The sequence below is a fragment of the Trachurus trachurus genome (genome assembly GCF_905171665.1).
Source record: "Trachurus trachurus genome assembly, chromosome: 13".
Lineage (NCBI taxonomy): Eukaryota > Metazoa > Chordata > Actinopteri > Carangiformes > Carangidae > Trachurus > Trachurus trachurus.
The window spans coordinates 18,003,342-18,017,120 of record NC_139892.1 but is presented as its reverse complement, the minus strand read 5'-3'; the positions used below and the strand labels follow the sequence as shown (position 1 = coordinate 18,017,120).

Below are 13,779 nucleotides of genomic sequence, written 5' to 3'. Positions count from 1 at the left end.
CCTGAACTAAGTCTGATTTCAGATTCCTTGACAACAGAATCCGATAGACAGTGTTTACTGGTGATTGTTGGTTAACTGGTTAAAGCAGAAGTAAGCGATCCGGTCGTTTTGGCTAACTTCTTGTCAGCCGATGGAGTTAGCAGCCCCGCCCTCGTCGTGAATCTATTGGTCCTCGTCCCTACGTCACCACATTCACGCGCATCCCTTGGCTGCACACACAGCCCTTCATGCCGTTCTCTCTCCTCATTGGATAAAGCTTGTAGGATACAAGGAAGTATACAAGAAGTTTTCTCCTCGGCTTACAGCAGAGCAGAGTGACTGACAGACCCGTGTTTCAGACCAAACACTCTATGTAAGTGATTGCCGTCGGAAGATATAACTATTTAAGACTTATATTAACACAAATATTCCGCTTACTTCTGCTTTAACTAATTTCCATTCATATATTTAATGGCTTTTTCTAATAAAATTGAGTCAAATTGATCTAAAGTTGTTTGCCGTTATTTTAACCACACCTCGTTGTAGTACCAGGAAGACAGAATACACACTGGGGAGACATAGGCATAAAGGTCTCTAAGTTTTACTCCCCTACAAAAGTATATAATGTAAAAATATGAGTGGGGTGATCCCTGGTCTTCTTGCCTCTAACTCTTCCTGGCTGAGTCAAAGTGTGGCTTATCATAAACCCAGCTGATAACTTCATTTAATGCCTGCCAGAGGACAGGATTGTCTTTAATATTTCATAATATAATTCTCTGTTGGTTTTATCCTCTCGCATTGAACTTTTCAGACCTCTGTCAGTAACTTTTAAAAATCAGTTTGTGGATTTTTACCTCAGTTGGACTTGTTTCAATATTAAGGGTGGAGAATTGACTCGTCCAACGCTGTGCAGACAAAATAAATAGATAATATCTCAGTGCAACAGCAAAATTGATATATTGTGTTTTCTTAAGTTAGTTTTATTCTAAAAGAGATAGAAGATAACCTGTTTTAATTTTTTGTTGTCGTATTTTTATCAGAGCTGCTCATCTTTACTTTACAATCCAAGTAATTGGGTGTAAAAAGTGAGCCATATTTCTGTATGTTTCCTCTATATTTATCTGAGCTACTGTGATCCAGACAACCAAACACAGACGTACATGAACTGCAGGTAGGATTACCCACCTTTACCTGACGTTTACTTATTTACACACTCTTTGCTCTCCTCGTGTACTATAAATACCTTTTTCACATCACGACTGCTCAGATTCATCATCATACCTTCTCCTCTCTCTCACTTTCCTCCTCTCACGTGACGTGTTTCTGTCTCAGACTCTGTGACTATATTAAAAATAGCCCTGCTGTGACAGGGTTTTTGACGGTGAGCGAGTCTGTACTTCAGCTGATTCGGTCTTCATTTGGTTTTTACTCCTCTCTCCGTCTGATGTCTCCTCTTTGCTGATGAGAGCAGCCTGTGCTTTCATCTCCACTTTAGTTGTCCTTGCATCTTTTATTTTAAGAAAGTGTGCAATGGATTAGATTGCCCCCCCACCTACCCACCCCCAAAAAGCCCATGGATTAAGATGTGTGGATGGCAACAGAGAGGATGATTAAAAGGGAGGAGAAGAAGAAAAAGAGGGAAGTGGGGGCAGAGAAGAAAAAAGAGAATAGAAGAAGGAGGAAGAGGAGGAGGTGATTAGGAGGAGAAGAAAGGGAAAGTGGTGTCAAGAGCGAAAGGGGGAAAACACTGAGCATCCAATATTGTGTGTGTGTGTGTGTGTGTGTCAGACTAACCATCAGTGTAGTTAAACTCCTTTTGGTTTTCAGTGTTCATCATTTGCACAGATTTATGTGCAACAGTTTGTGATGTATATCAGCCTCTCGGTTTGCTGTTACCGGCTGTTTATCATCAGTCTATCAGCTGCTTTGAAAAAAAAAACACACACACACTAAAAGTAATTCACTGTTGCTATGCGACTGTTTAAAACTCTTTCAAACCAGCTTGAAGCCCCGCGATCTTTGCTGGAATATTATATCTTCTAAACCTTAAGCATCGCGCATGCTGAGTATGAATCCATGAATCCCACACCAAGCTGTTTGCAGGCTTTCTACCAGAAACAAAGGCCAGAAAAAGTCAATATATGATACAAGATAAACAAGACAAAGATTTTCATAAGCTTCAATGAACCAGTCTGTGCAATGTGTAATTCAGCCACTTCTAAAGACAAGAGTGTTCATACTTTTTTGTGAATGGCCACACTTGGGGCTAAAAGCCCGCCATCAGATGAGGATAATGGTGCACACTTTCTCTCCAAAAGGCACTGGTTGCACTGAAAGTCCAACAACACACTTGGGTTTGGATGCATGTCTGTTCCAGTCTCCCAGACATGTTAGTTCGATCACATACAGTCTGAGTTTATTCTGAAAACACATGCACAAAATTCTGATTAGTGATTCACTGTCTTCAGTACAAATACAGAGTAGCCTATCTAGAGATCAAAACTAATTTAGCTTAGACACTGTCTCAAAAAGTATTGGGCTTTTACAGGCATTAATCGATCCATCCATCCATCCATCAAAAAAAAATAGAGTTAGAAATATAAATTCATTCTAAGGATTTCTTTTTCGAACTGCACACCCGCCCCTCCATCCAATCAGGAATCACAAAAACCACGCCCCCATTGCTCGGCTCGCACGCGTGCTTCATTGCAGCCGGAGACTGTTGTAGTATGCACCACAAGCAGAGCGACTGATATAACGGAGCGGCTACAGCAGGCTGCCGCTGTCATGTTCTTCTATGGGACAGACAGCACTGAGCTTGCTTTTGAACGGTGAAATATTAGTTATATTTTTCTTGTGTTCAGACAATGAAATCAAGAGTGATGTTACCTGCTTGACAGTTTCGACTGTGACTCCAGTCTTCCTCAGAAGCGTCATCCGACGTGCTGCTGACGTGTCATTTATCAGCTGGCCGGTTCGGCAGACCTGTCAGAGTCCGCCGAACTGACCGCGCCCCCTCCGCCCTGGGTGGTCTCTGGAGCACGGAATCCCAGGTGTGCGAGAGAGTGTACGCCCCCTCGTCCCGGTTGATGGTGTCCCTTGCCCGCTTCCTGATCTCTATGGTCTCTTTTATCCAGCATTTGTACTAAGGTACATTTACAACTATTACTGAATTATTGTATGTAGGCTACATCAATGTCAGTTCTCAAACAAAAGGCAAAATCTTCTTGCTTCAAGGTTTTATTTGTCACTCCGAATTGAAGATTAGCGCCCACATAGTTTGAAACAACGTTCAAAACACACACAGCTGTCACAGCGGCAGCAGCCGCTCTACTGAGCTGATCTGCTGGGGCCGACCTCCATCCTCATCCCGGGGGAGAAAACGAGCCAAGTAACTTCTGACGGTCTTTCATACTTTCAATAAAAGTTGGCTGGCAGCTGGCTGGCTGTGATGTGCTGTGAAAAAGTGTAGCTACAATCAAAGTGCTTGCATAGAGCACATGAGCAGAACAGTGTGCACGTTGACGGACAGACGGGCCATCCAACCAAAGTTGTCTGAGACTAATTTGATTGGTCGGCCAAATTTTAGCCCTTACTCCTAACACAGATGATCAAATTTCGTCATTGATATGTCAAATCACTTATGTCGGGGCGGTGCATGGCGCAGTGGTTAAGGCAGCCGCCCCATGTAGAGGCTATAGTCCTCAACGCAGGCAGACCTTTCCTGCATGTCATTCCCCCTCTCTCTGCCTCCCCCTTTCCTGTCTATCTCACTGTGCTATCAAATAAAAGGCAAAAATGCCACAAAAAAAAGAAGAAGAAAAAAATCACTTATGTCATCAATTACTGTCTAATACTTAACCAATATACTCAGATTTTTATATTTTTGCCACAAAATGAGCCGCCCGGGATGGTACCTTTAAATAAGAAAGAATTAAATATCTTTCTTACAGTTGTAGTGATTCAACATCCTGAATAGTATCCATCACTGTTTTGTCATGATGCACTTTTGGACTCTGATCCTACATCTACATTTAGATGGAGCAGGTGGCACACAGGGTTTGTGATGATTTTCTATTTGGGACACTGTTTAAGGTCACTCATGCACAAAACCAAACAGCTTAACGGGGGAGGTGGTGTGATACTGTTGCCCAGTGCTGCAAACACATGTAGAGGTGTGCATAAGAATAGTGCACAGTGCACACACATGCACACAGCGTTGTCCCATCCTGTCAATGTACAGTATCTTTATGTTTAAGGAGGTTTTAGTAATAACATTCTTGCACTTTCATGCAGTCAGAAGATGGGGGGGTGGTGACATTTCTGACACAGTGGCCGCATAAAAAAACAGAAGATTTGATGATTCATTGTGTTACATACAGCTTTTGTTGCTTCATGCTTATAAAATAAGTCTGGCTATGGTGAGACTGTATGGAGCTCCTATTTCCCATTGATACTTTGATTTCAGTCATGCTGTTTTTTTCCGGTGCCTCTTAAAAAATGTACCTGTTGTATCATTAAGGACAGATTTTGCTTTCCTGGCATCTCATTTGAATGCTTTTTTAACAAAATATTCAACTGGGAAGATGTTTTTTCACTCAGCAGAGAAGCATGAAATTAGCTAGTAGAGAATAACCATGGAGGGGCATTCACAGTTTGTGAGACATGCTGGCTAAAGCAGGGCCTCGGCTATTTATATCAAAATCTGTAATGAGAGATTTGAGAGAAAGTGGCTGAGCTACTTGAGTTACTGCTCAGTTACTGTAGGACTTTGAATGTATTTATTAATTCAAACTAAACAAATAGTATACAAGAACTGGGAAAGGTATTGCATTTTAAGTCCCTAGCAAGTGTTTTGTAAACACACGTGTTCCCTGTGGGCTGCATGGCTGTACACAGAGACTTCCAGCACGGAAATTGGGTTTTGATAGGAGCTGAATGAAAGCAATCGGCATCAAGAGTGTGATTTCTCTGACTCCCAACCATGCATTCAGATCTCATCAAGACCCCCGCTTTCTCTCTGTCCTCCCCTGAATATCCACTGTGCTCCTCATTCTCTGCCCACCACCACTTCACTACTCCCCCGACACCGACTTAGGGTGGATAATAGAGAGCTAAAGGTCACGGCTCTTTCTTGATTTTCTTCTTCATTTTTTTGGGTGACTTCCCTAATGGACCAAAGACGGAAATGTTACTCTGTCCATCATATACAGATAACATTGCTATTACTCTCTATAGGAGCATTTACAGCTGAGATGACAAGGATGAGAGTTATCTCAAGTGGGTAATTGGGAATCCATCTGAGTCGTGTCTGTGGGTTGTTTTTTGCATTCCTTGTACTCTACACTGGTCATCAGAGTTTAGGGGAATCCCAGTGAAGGGATGCAAGCTTCTTTTTCCTTTTTCGATATCAAAGGTTTTTATTTTCTGGAGGGTCTTTGGGAAAGGACCAGTTTTACATGATTTTTTAAAACATAAATGTATAAAATACAGCTGTTAAGCCAGTAAGTACAAACAGAATAGATGGTGGTTTAAAACATAATCACACATCCTGTCTGCCACTATAGAAAACTCTCCAATATCAAAGTTTGAGACGTTATAATCGTGCCTATACTGTACGCAGCGGAATCATCCTATTATCATGCTCAAATACAATGAGTTAAAATGTCACTAAAATGTCACAGTGTGGCTTCATATTCAAATCCATTCAAGTTAGAAATAAAAGGGCTGAAGAGGAGTGTCTGGGTTTATTTCAGCTACAGATCACATTTTCTTTAGTTTCAGTAGTGGTGGAGAGTTATAGCCTACTATTTATTCAGCCTATATTTATAGTTGCTGCTGTTGCTGGTTCCTTTCCTCTTTACACATGATGCTTTCCCACTGTTTGGTTCCTGCCTGTCTTCATCACTCCTCCGTGATCAATACATTCATTAGCCTACAGTTTATTTAAAGAGCCCTGTACTGTAAGTGGTTAACAACGTTATGTGGATTTGGTGGTAAAACAACTACGTACGTGTGCGCGCGTACCACTGTTTGTACACACATGCGCGTGCAGCAACATGAGCGCGCACTGTCCATATCCATGCCCTTGCCTGCGTCGTGCAGCTCATTACGTTTGATTCATGCAGGGCTCCTGCGCCTGCACTGAGCATTTGGCGGACAGACGCGCAGGGCAAGCAGGGGTTTGCTGCTGCTGTTGCTGCTGCTGCTGTTGCTGATACCGCGGGGTATCCGCTTAGTGCATCACAGTCCTCCTCCAGTGATGGGAAAACAGTCTGGGATTCCTTCAGTGCTCGGTCTGGGATGCGCATCTGGACCGTAGAGTTTCCCGGGGACAATTACGCGTGGAGGCGCTCCGCTGTTCCTCTCCCTGTCCCCCTTCCCCCACAGAGGAAATAATCACACCGGTTGAGGACACTTTGCCTTTTTTCTGTATTCTTTCTTTTTTTCTTCTTCTTCTTCTTTTCTTTCCTTTTTTTTTTTTGAAGACAGAATGGCAGGCGCAAAGTGCCTTCTGAAAACCCCGAGGTAAGACACCGCTCCACATCCCAATTTGGAAAAACATACACTGTCGATGAGCATTGGCGCATATTTCCAAACAAAATTAACATAATACATCTTTTGGCACTGAAACTGCATGCTCTTCAGTAGTGAACATCTACTGTACAGTGGTGCCATGCAAATATCTGTTTTTAAGTGGATTTACTGTGATATTTGCAGCACCCTTTAAACTAATAGTGTCCTATATGAGCTATTTCCACAATGTCACAGGAATTAAATGGCTAAGTGTGAGGCAGCAGGTGCACAGAGTGTGTTGGATCAAAAGCGTAGTGTGATTTTTTATTTTTATTTTTTGGCTGTGCAAAGCGTGTCAGTTTGTGTTTGGTCTTGAAACGCGCCCCCAAAATCCATGCAGAGCGTTGCAGTAAAGAGGCTTTCACAGCAGACTGTTGGTGTGTGTGCAGTAAACAAAATATCTCAGCTTGGCCTGGCTGAATGTGTGGCAGAGGAGAGAAGAGAGATTTCCACATCTCAGTTATCAGCTTCAACAATTTCCTCAGTTATCAGCTTCAACAATTTCCTCAGTTGTTACCAATCAAAGCTGAAGTTATTGTCTCCCACACTCAGGATCTAAACTTTATACGCACGCATTATTAAGCAGTAAGTTGCCAGGTTCGTGTGTAACCATGCGGTAAACTGGGCTCTGGAGTCCTCAAACACACAAACGTTCCCAGTTAGTAAATTACAGCGGTGGACCTGGGCATCTTCAGGGGTTAAGTGTGTCCTCTGATCAGGTTGATTCCTGCTGGGGACCTTCTGGGGCCCCGGGAGCACGTGAGAGTGCAGCGACCTGTCAATCATCACGGTGTCGTGATGGAGAGGTCGTTAAACGCAAAGATTAGACAAGGAGGTGGCGTGACAAATCTATCCCGCATCTCTCCTTTAATTCACTGCAAGAAAAAAAAAAACTCAAAATCTTGCACGAACACCACTGTTTTTTTTTTTCTTCTAATTTATTTTTATTATTTTATGCATGCATCCAACATATTCACCGCAGAATCACTGTGTGAGTGTGTTTGTGTGTGTGTGTTGGCTGGCTGTTTTGATGTGTGCCTCGCAGACACAGCAGCCTATTTAAAGCACATCACATCTACTTACCATCTCTACATCATTTCAGTGTGTCCAGCCATTCAGTGCAAACCTCACTTTTCCAGAGACACACTTATTTACATCATTAACTGCAAATAGATCCAGTTGTATGATCCCCCAGGGAGCTTTCAAAACGGAATGGTTTTAATTTGCTTTGAAATATGTGGATTACAGGAAGGGGGGGGGGGGGGGGGGGGGGGGGGGGGGGGGGGCAGCTGCTCCTATTTAAATATGCATCCCAGCCTCTTTATTTTCCAAATTGATCCTCATTAATGCCATTCCAGATAAGCTTCGATTTGGCTTATCTCAGTGAAAGCATGCATGGTGGATAATGACGCCATCCTGGGATTTTTGACTTTAGGATAGTGGCTTTTTTTGTAGGCTTACCATAGTCTGACAGACATACTCATCACTGGAGTTTGTTGAATAATTTTGTCTGATGCACCAAATGTTGCAGTTCCTGTTTGTCTTTCTCTAATCCTAGATCGTGTCATTTGACAGTTATGGTGACAGTGTGGTGGTGGTGGTGTTTTTTTTTAATGCATTAGTTGTAAACAGTATGTGTGTGGTATCTTGGAAAATTGGAAACTGGCTGCAGGCTCTATTGAACACACTGATAGCCTTCTGCAAAAAGCCGCAGTTCTCTAACGGACCAGCACACAGTTGGCTTTGCCTTTTCTTCTCTGCATTGAGTGTGTTAATGCAGAGAGAGAAGACATCACAGACAACACAAAAGAAACTTATTGACTACACTGGCTTCCCATAAATGATAATGCGACAAGCAGGTCTTGATATTCAAAAGACTAATACAAAAACTCTTTCCCTTTTCAGTAAACATGGGAAATTTCATGTTGCTTGGGTACATTTTTTGAAAACGGGAAGTGTTGAGTGTTTGACAAGAATTTGCTCTGACAAAGTCAACTCCATGCCCTTTTTGTCTTGCAGTAACTTCCAGTCGTCTGCCATGTTTGAAGGCTCAGAGGCTGTGGAGGTGGAGGGAGGCACCACAGACAGCACTGTGGCCTCGTCCATCAGCGCCTGCAAGAAGGTAAAAAAAAAACCAGAGCTGGGTCTCATGTGTTTGTGCTGCGATCTATCTAACCGTGTCTCTGTAGCCTATGTCTGCTGTACGACCACTTCTCAAACACTTCTTTTCATTTTTTCCCCATCCTCTGTGCACCTGCCTGTCATATCTGTCTCCTCGTTCCTCATCACTTTATCTGTTTGTGTGTTTCCAGCAGAGCCAGAGATTTTCATTTCCTCCTCCAGGGTGCCAGTGACACCCAGGGGTTGTGTAATAAGAGGCACAGCCAGACCCTGGGGGTCAACCCAGTAGATTTATCATCTCCCAGTACCGGAGAGACAGGGGAAACGGTACAGATCAGTAGGCTGAGGTGGAGGCTAGATTGAATTTTTCTTTTAAAGTGTGTGTAGTTCTATTTGTGTGCACCCCTGACTATATGTGTATATGTGCAGGTGAACTCGGCCGGTGCGTGTTCCTAATTAGCCAGCCTCTCATGATCGTAACCGACTTCCACTCCAGCGTCCCATAGAGACACAAGGTGACAGCTTTGTTCAAACTGGAGCTGACCTGTGCCCGCAGCCTTTGATACGATCGCTCTCAGTGAGAGCAGCCGAGTCGACGTCACCTTTACCTGGACGTGGGCCTGCACAGATGGCCCATTCCTGAGGGTGCAAGCATAGGGGGGGCATGATTTGTCACTAAAAATACACTGAGACAAGACAACAGCGCACACGTAATATCTGTCATACGTCAAAGTGACTGCATAAGGATCATTTTAATCACAACATGTTTTTTTTAATCCTCTGCCTGCTGGGCTTAAGGAAAGCAAACTACAGAAAACTTCCTTTTTCTTGTCTTACAAATAAAACAGATAGAAATATACCATATGGGCAAAGTCTATCATTGTGATTAGCATCAGGGGAATGTTTAAATTCATCCTTGGCATTGGAACTGGGTGATTATTAAAGCTGGAAAGTCAATAGTCTGTGACAAATGAATGTGTCAGTCAGCGGCACACTTGTCACCGACAAAAGCAGCTGCATTGCTGTAGGTTTCATACAAAAAGGCTTCATTAAAGTGTCCCTCCAGGGAGGAGACAATAACTGATGTGTATATATAATGTGCAGTGTCTGGTTAGCTGACAGATTATTGATCCTCTGTCGCACACACTTATCCTGAAGTGAAGGTTCCGGAGAAAGGTCAATTGATCCCATCTACCAGAGGGGGAAAACACAGAGACTGGCAGATGAAAGTGAATGGGTGACTCAGAAGATTGCGTGTGTGTGTGTGTGTGTGTGTGTGTGTGTTATTCTCCAGGATTCTGTGTTGTGTGACTTCAATGCTACTCCTACCTGAGAGGGCTTTATCTGTGTGCTGCAGGTGCTGTGCAGTAACAGCGTGCTGGAGTCGTCCGAGTACTGGCTGAGGAACGAGAAGGCTCTGTGCAGACTGGGCCTGCTGGACGACGACACGGAGGGCAGCTGCACCATGGTGAGTAGCATACTGCGGGTGATGAAACATGCGCACGCTAATGGAAACAAAGCTGCACTACTACAGTAAGTCATCTCTGACTGTAGAGACGTGAAGCTGCAGGTGTGTTTGTGGCCTGAGGCGACAGTGAGGTGGGGGGTTGAATCTTCAGGTGGAGCTGATGTGAGATGACGTCTAAGAACTGCACTCTCATCAGCCTGCTGCCTCCGAGTGTGTTGTAGGCATGGTGATGATGGCTGCTTCCTCGCTGCTATTTAGCTGCCAAAAAGTGTAATGTGCCTCTCGTACTGTGTTGAGCGAATGTTTTGGCAGAATGGATGTGACTCAGTTCAGATCTATGGGTGCAGTATTTTGTTGCTGAGGTTTCTTTGTAGTGTTCAATTAGAAGAATAAATCTTCAGTAGCACTTTATACTGTATGTAGCAACAGCTTGTAAGCAGAGTTACTGATCAAGGCGAAGTTGATGTTACACAAAAATACATCTTAACAGCTGTGATATTCCCAGTATGCCTCTGCTCTTTCACAGCTGGTCACACTGCAGCTCCACTGTAGCAGTTGGCAACATAACAGCTGATCAAAATCCCTTTTTTTGTGCTGACATCCAGCAGTTTTACTTCTCATCATGCTCCTGTGATGTAGAGGGATACTTGAAGGCTTGTCGTTGCATTGACATCATTGTTAGGTGTGGTCCTTGCACATAGGCTTTGCTCACTTCATCCTAAATAACAATTAATCAGTTCATAAACAATGTCACCTCTGATGTTGTCATTGAGTGTTTTTTTTCCATTTTCTTTGCCCCCCCTTCTGTGAATAAAAATAGAGGATTTGTGCTTTGTAATTAGGTTGGAAAACTGTGTTTATTTTTGCCTGTGTTAATGGAAGAGTATTTCTCAAAAGTGCTTTCCTGCTTCAAATACACCAGAAGATTTTCTTTGAGCAGAGGTTATAAATGATGCAATTTTATTCTGCAGAAAGATTGTGAAAGGCTCTGTTCAGTCTCAGCAGGTCATCTGTGATCAACCTGTTAAAAGGAAGATGGTTTTATATACAGTAGTAGATGCATCTCTGATGTGGTTATTTTATCACACTCCGTGACTGAAAATAAATAAGCTGTCATAATGGCCTTTTTTAGTTCATTACTATTTTCATTTATTTATGTGACTCAAGACTGCATGATTGCATGGTGTGAACAGAACATGCATTAATAACAAAACAGTGGCACAAGGCAGTAAGTGCAGTAACAGTATTGATTTAACCACGATGATGACAATTAGTTTAAATAATACTTTGGTGAGTTCCTCTCTGTATATTTCATTGTGTTTAGACTCTGTTACAAATACTGCAGATCTTATTGTTTCTATTCAGCTCATATGACAGTGACCTTAGGAATTCTGGTGTTGTTCATCCTAAACTTACAAATAGTAACAACAGATATCTACTCAGTTTAAACTCGTGTTTCAGTTCCACATAACTATCACATGATGGTAGAGCTGCCTGTCTGATATCACGTGAAAAACGGATCTCTTTAACCTTGTGTTCGACAGTTTGTTTAGAGATAAAACAAACCATCGTCATCCAGTACATCCAATATCTACTTAACCTTCAAAACCAATGGTGGTGGTGGGGGCATTGTTTAGCTCAGTGGTTAGAGCAGGCGCCCGATATGCAGAAGCTTTAGTCCTCGCCGCAGTGGCCACAGTTCGATTCCACCGGTGTCCCTTTGCTGCATGTCATTCCCCCTCTCTCTTTCTCCCCACGTCCTGTCTCTCTACAGCTGTCCTATCAATTAAAGGCATAAAGCCCAAAAATATAGTTTAAAATAAATAAATAAATAAAATTGTGGTGTACACCAGCGTTATTTAGCCAAAGCAAATACTTGTACATGACTGAACTGACCTGAATTTCTTTACCTTTTAGCAGCCAATTCTGTTTTCAGCTATGACAGAAAGTGGGTTTATTGTCCAGCTCACCATAGACCATGTTTTTTGGGTGGAATTTCATCTTTGCTGTAACGTCTCGAGGATTTCAGTAGTTTGATATTTGGACATACAGCCATCAATATGAGATAAACAATCTCAGTGTTACATAAATTCAATCAGTGTACCTTAGCTTCATCTTATGATTTTGTCCTCTTTGCCACTAAATATGTCTGAGTTTGGGTTGACATGCCTGGAGCTACAGCAGAGTAGCTGCACAGTCCCACTTAGATTTAATAGAGATAATATACTGTAAGTCATGGATTCTTATTCAAAGAACACTTTAAAGGTGTACAGAAATGGCCGTTTATCCTGTTTGTCGCGCCGAGTTGTCACGAGCTGCAACACGAGTTTACCCGAGTGAGGAAAACGAATTTGATTGGTCGTTATCGAGCGGGCGGGATATTCAAAGCTTGGAGCGAGCCCGAGCTCCGTGTGTGTGTGCGTGTCTCAGACGTTTGAATGACGGATGACGGATCCAATATCAGTGGCTGATGAATCGTGTACAGGCTGACGTATAATCCGTGTGCCTGCATTATCCAATGCGGAAAAAAAAATACACACTTTCATCCCGGATTTACTCAAAAATAGAATTTTGCACAAAGTTTGGCCTACAACGTCTGAAAGATGAGTTATCACATTAATGTTATGACCCAAAGTGGGCTCAAATTCAATTTTCTTTTCTGTACACCTTTAAAACACAACATTTAGGTTTATATCTTGGAACATAATGTTGTAAATTAGCCATTTTATACTGTCCCTGCCTTTGTTCTTTGCATGTGGGAATAGATTACTGTAAGTAGAAACACTAATCTATCAATATCAAATCCAGTAAGCATGTCCTGTGGGACAAATGACAAGGCACATGACACCAATTTAAAAGAAGGTTGATGATTGTCAACAACACAAATTACTCATGTGTACTTCTTCAAAGAATATAGATTTAAACCAGCTGAACTCTGTAAATAAATGCGGACTAAGGTCTTTCTTTAAGAAAGATGAAATTTTGCTCAATGTTTTTGTTGGGGTTCATTAAAGAGCCTAATCACTTCTCTGTAATAACATCATCTCAAACTCATATTTCCCTGTTTCAATGGATTTTTTTTTCTTCCTGAGAGCCCCCTGGGCAGCACTGTCTCTGAGTCACGACATGCAACTCACTGATCAGAGCCACGACTCAGTGATTCAGTTTCCACTGCAAGAGTAGTGGTATCACTCTCAAAGATCTTCCCATAGAGAGATAGTGATGCACAGCCTCACACACTATAGTGTAGTAGCCTTAACTTGGCTGTAGACTACTACACTGACTCTCTCATTTCACAGTAGTAGTCAACATTGAGAATCATAAATAACATAAGGATGATTAGAGCATCACATGGTTTTCAGGTTTTCAACCCTTATTTAAGTGATGCATTGAAAACTTCCTGTTGTTTTGTTCTCACCACCAAATCATCACTTGTGCAACTTGTTGGTGTTTTTATTTTTCATTCCTGAGTCATGGTCGATAGCTGGTTTGGCTTCTGCAGAATAAATGCCAGTAACACGCAGAGTGTTTTGACATTTTTCCGCCATACTCTTCTTCGCTAAAACATGCCTCAAGTGTTTGATAATCATTACCAAGGTAACAGGACAAGCAGTCATTTAGCAAAGAGCACCGTT

The 13,779-nt window shown here is 42.4% G+C and overlaps 1 protein-coding gene across 1 annotated transcript in view; it reads left to right on the top strand.

Moving 5' to 3' along the window:
• Positions 1-13,779, top strand: part of sphkap (SPHK1 interactor, AKAP domain containing) — a gene marked incomplete at both ends in the record, with an annotated part of 50,927 nt that overhangs the window by 18,062 nt on the left and 19,086 nt on the right. The window contains 2 exons of the mRNA XM_083984332.1: positions 8,575-8,677; positions 10,034-10,144. Coding sequence (XP_083840458.1) covers positions 8,575-8,677; positions 10,034-10,144 — 214 coding nt within the window. The remainder of the gene's footprint in view (positions 1-8,574; positions 8,678-10,033; positions 10,145-13,779) is intronic.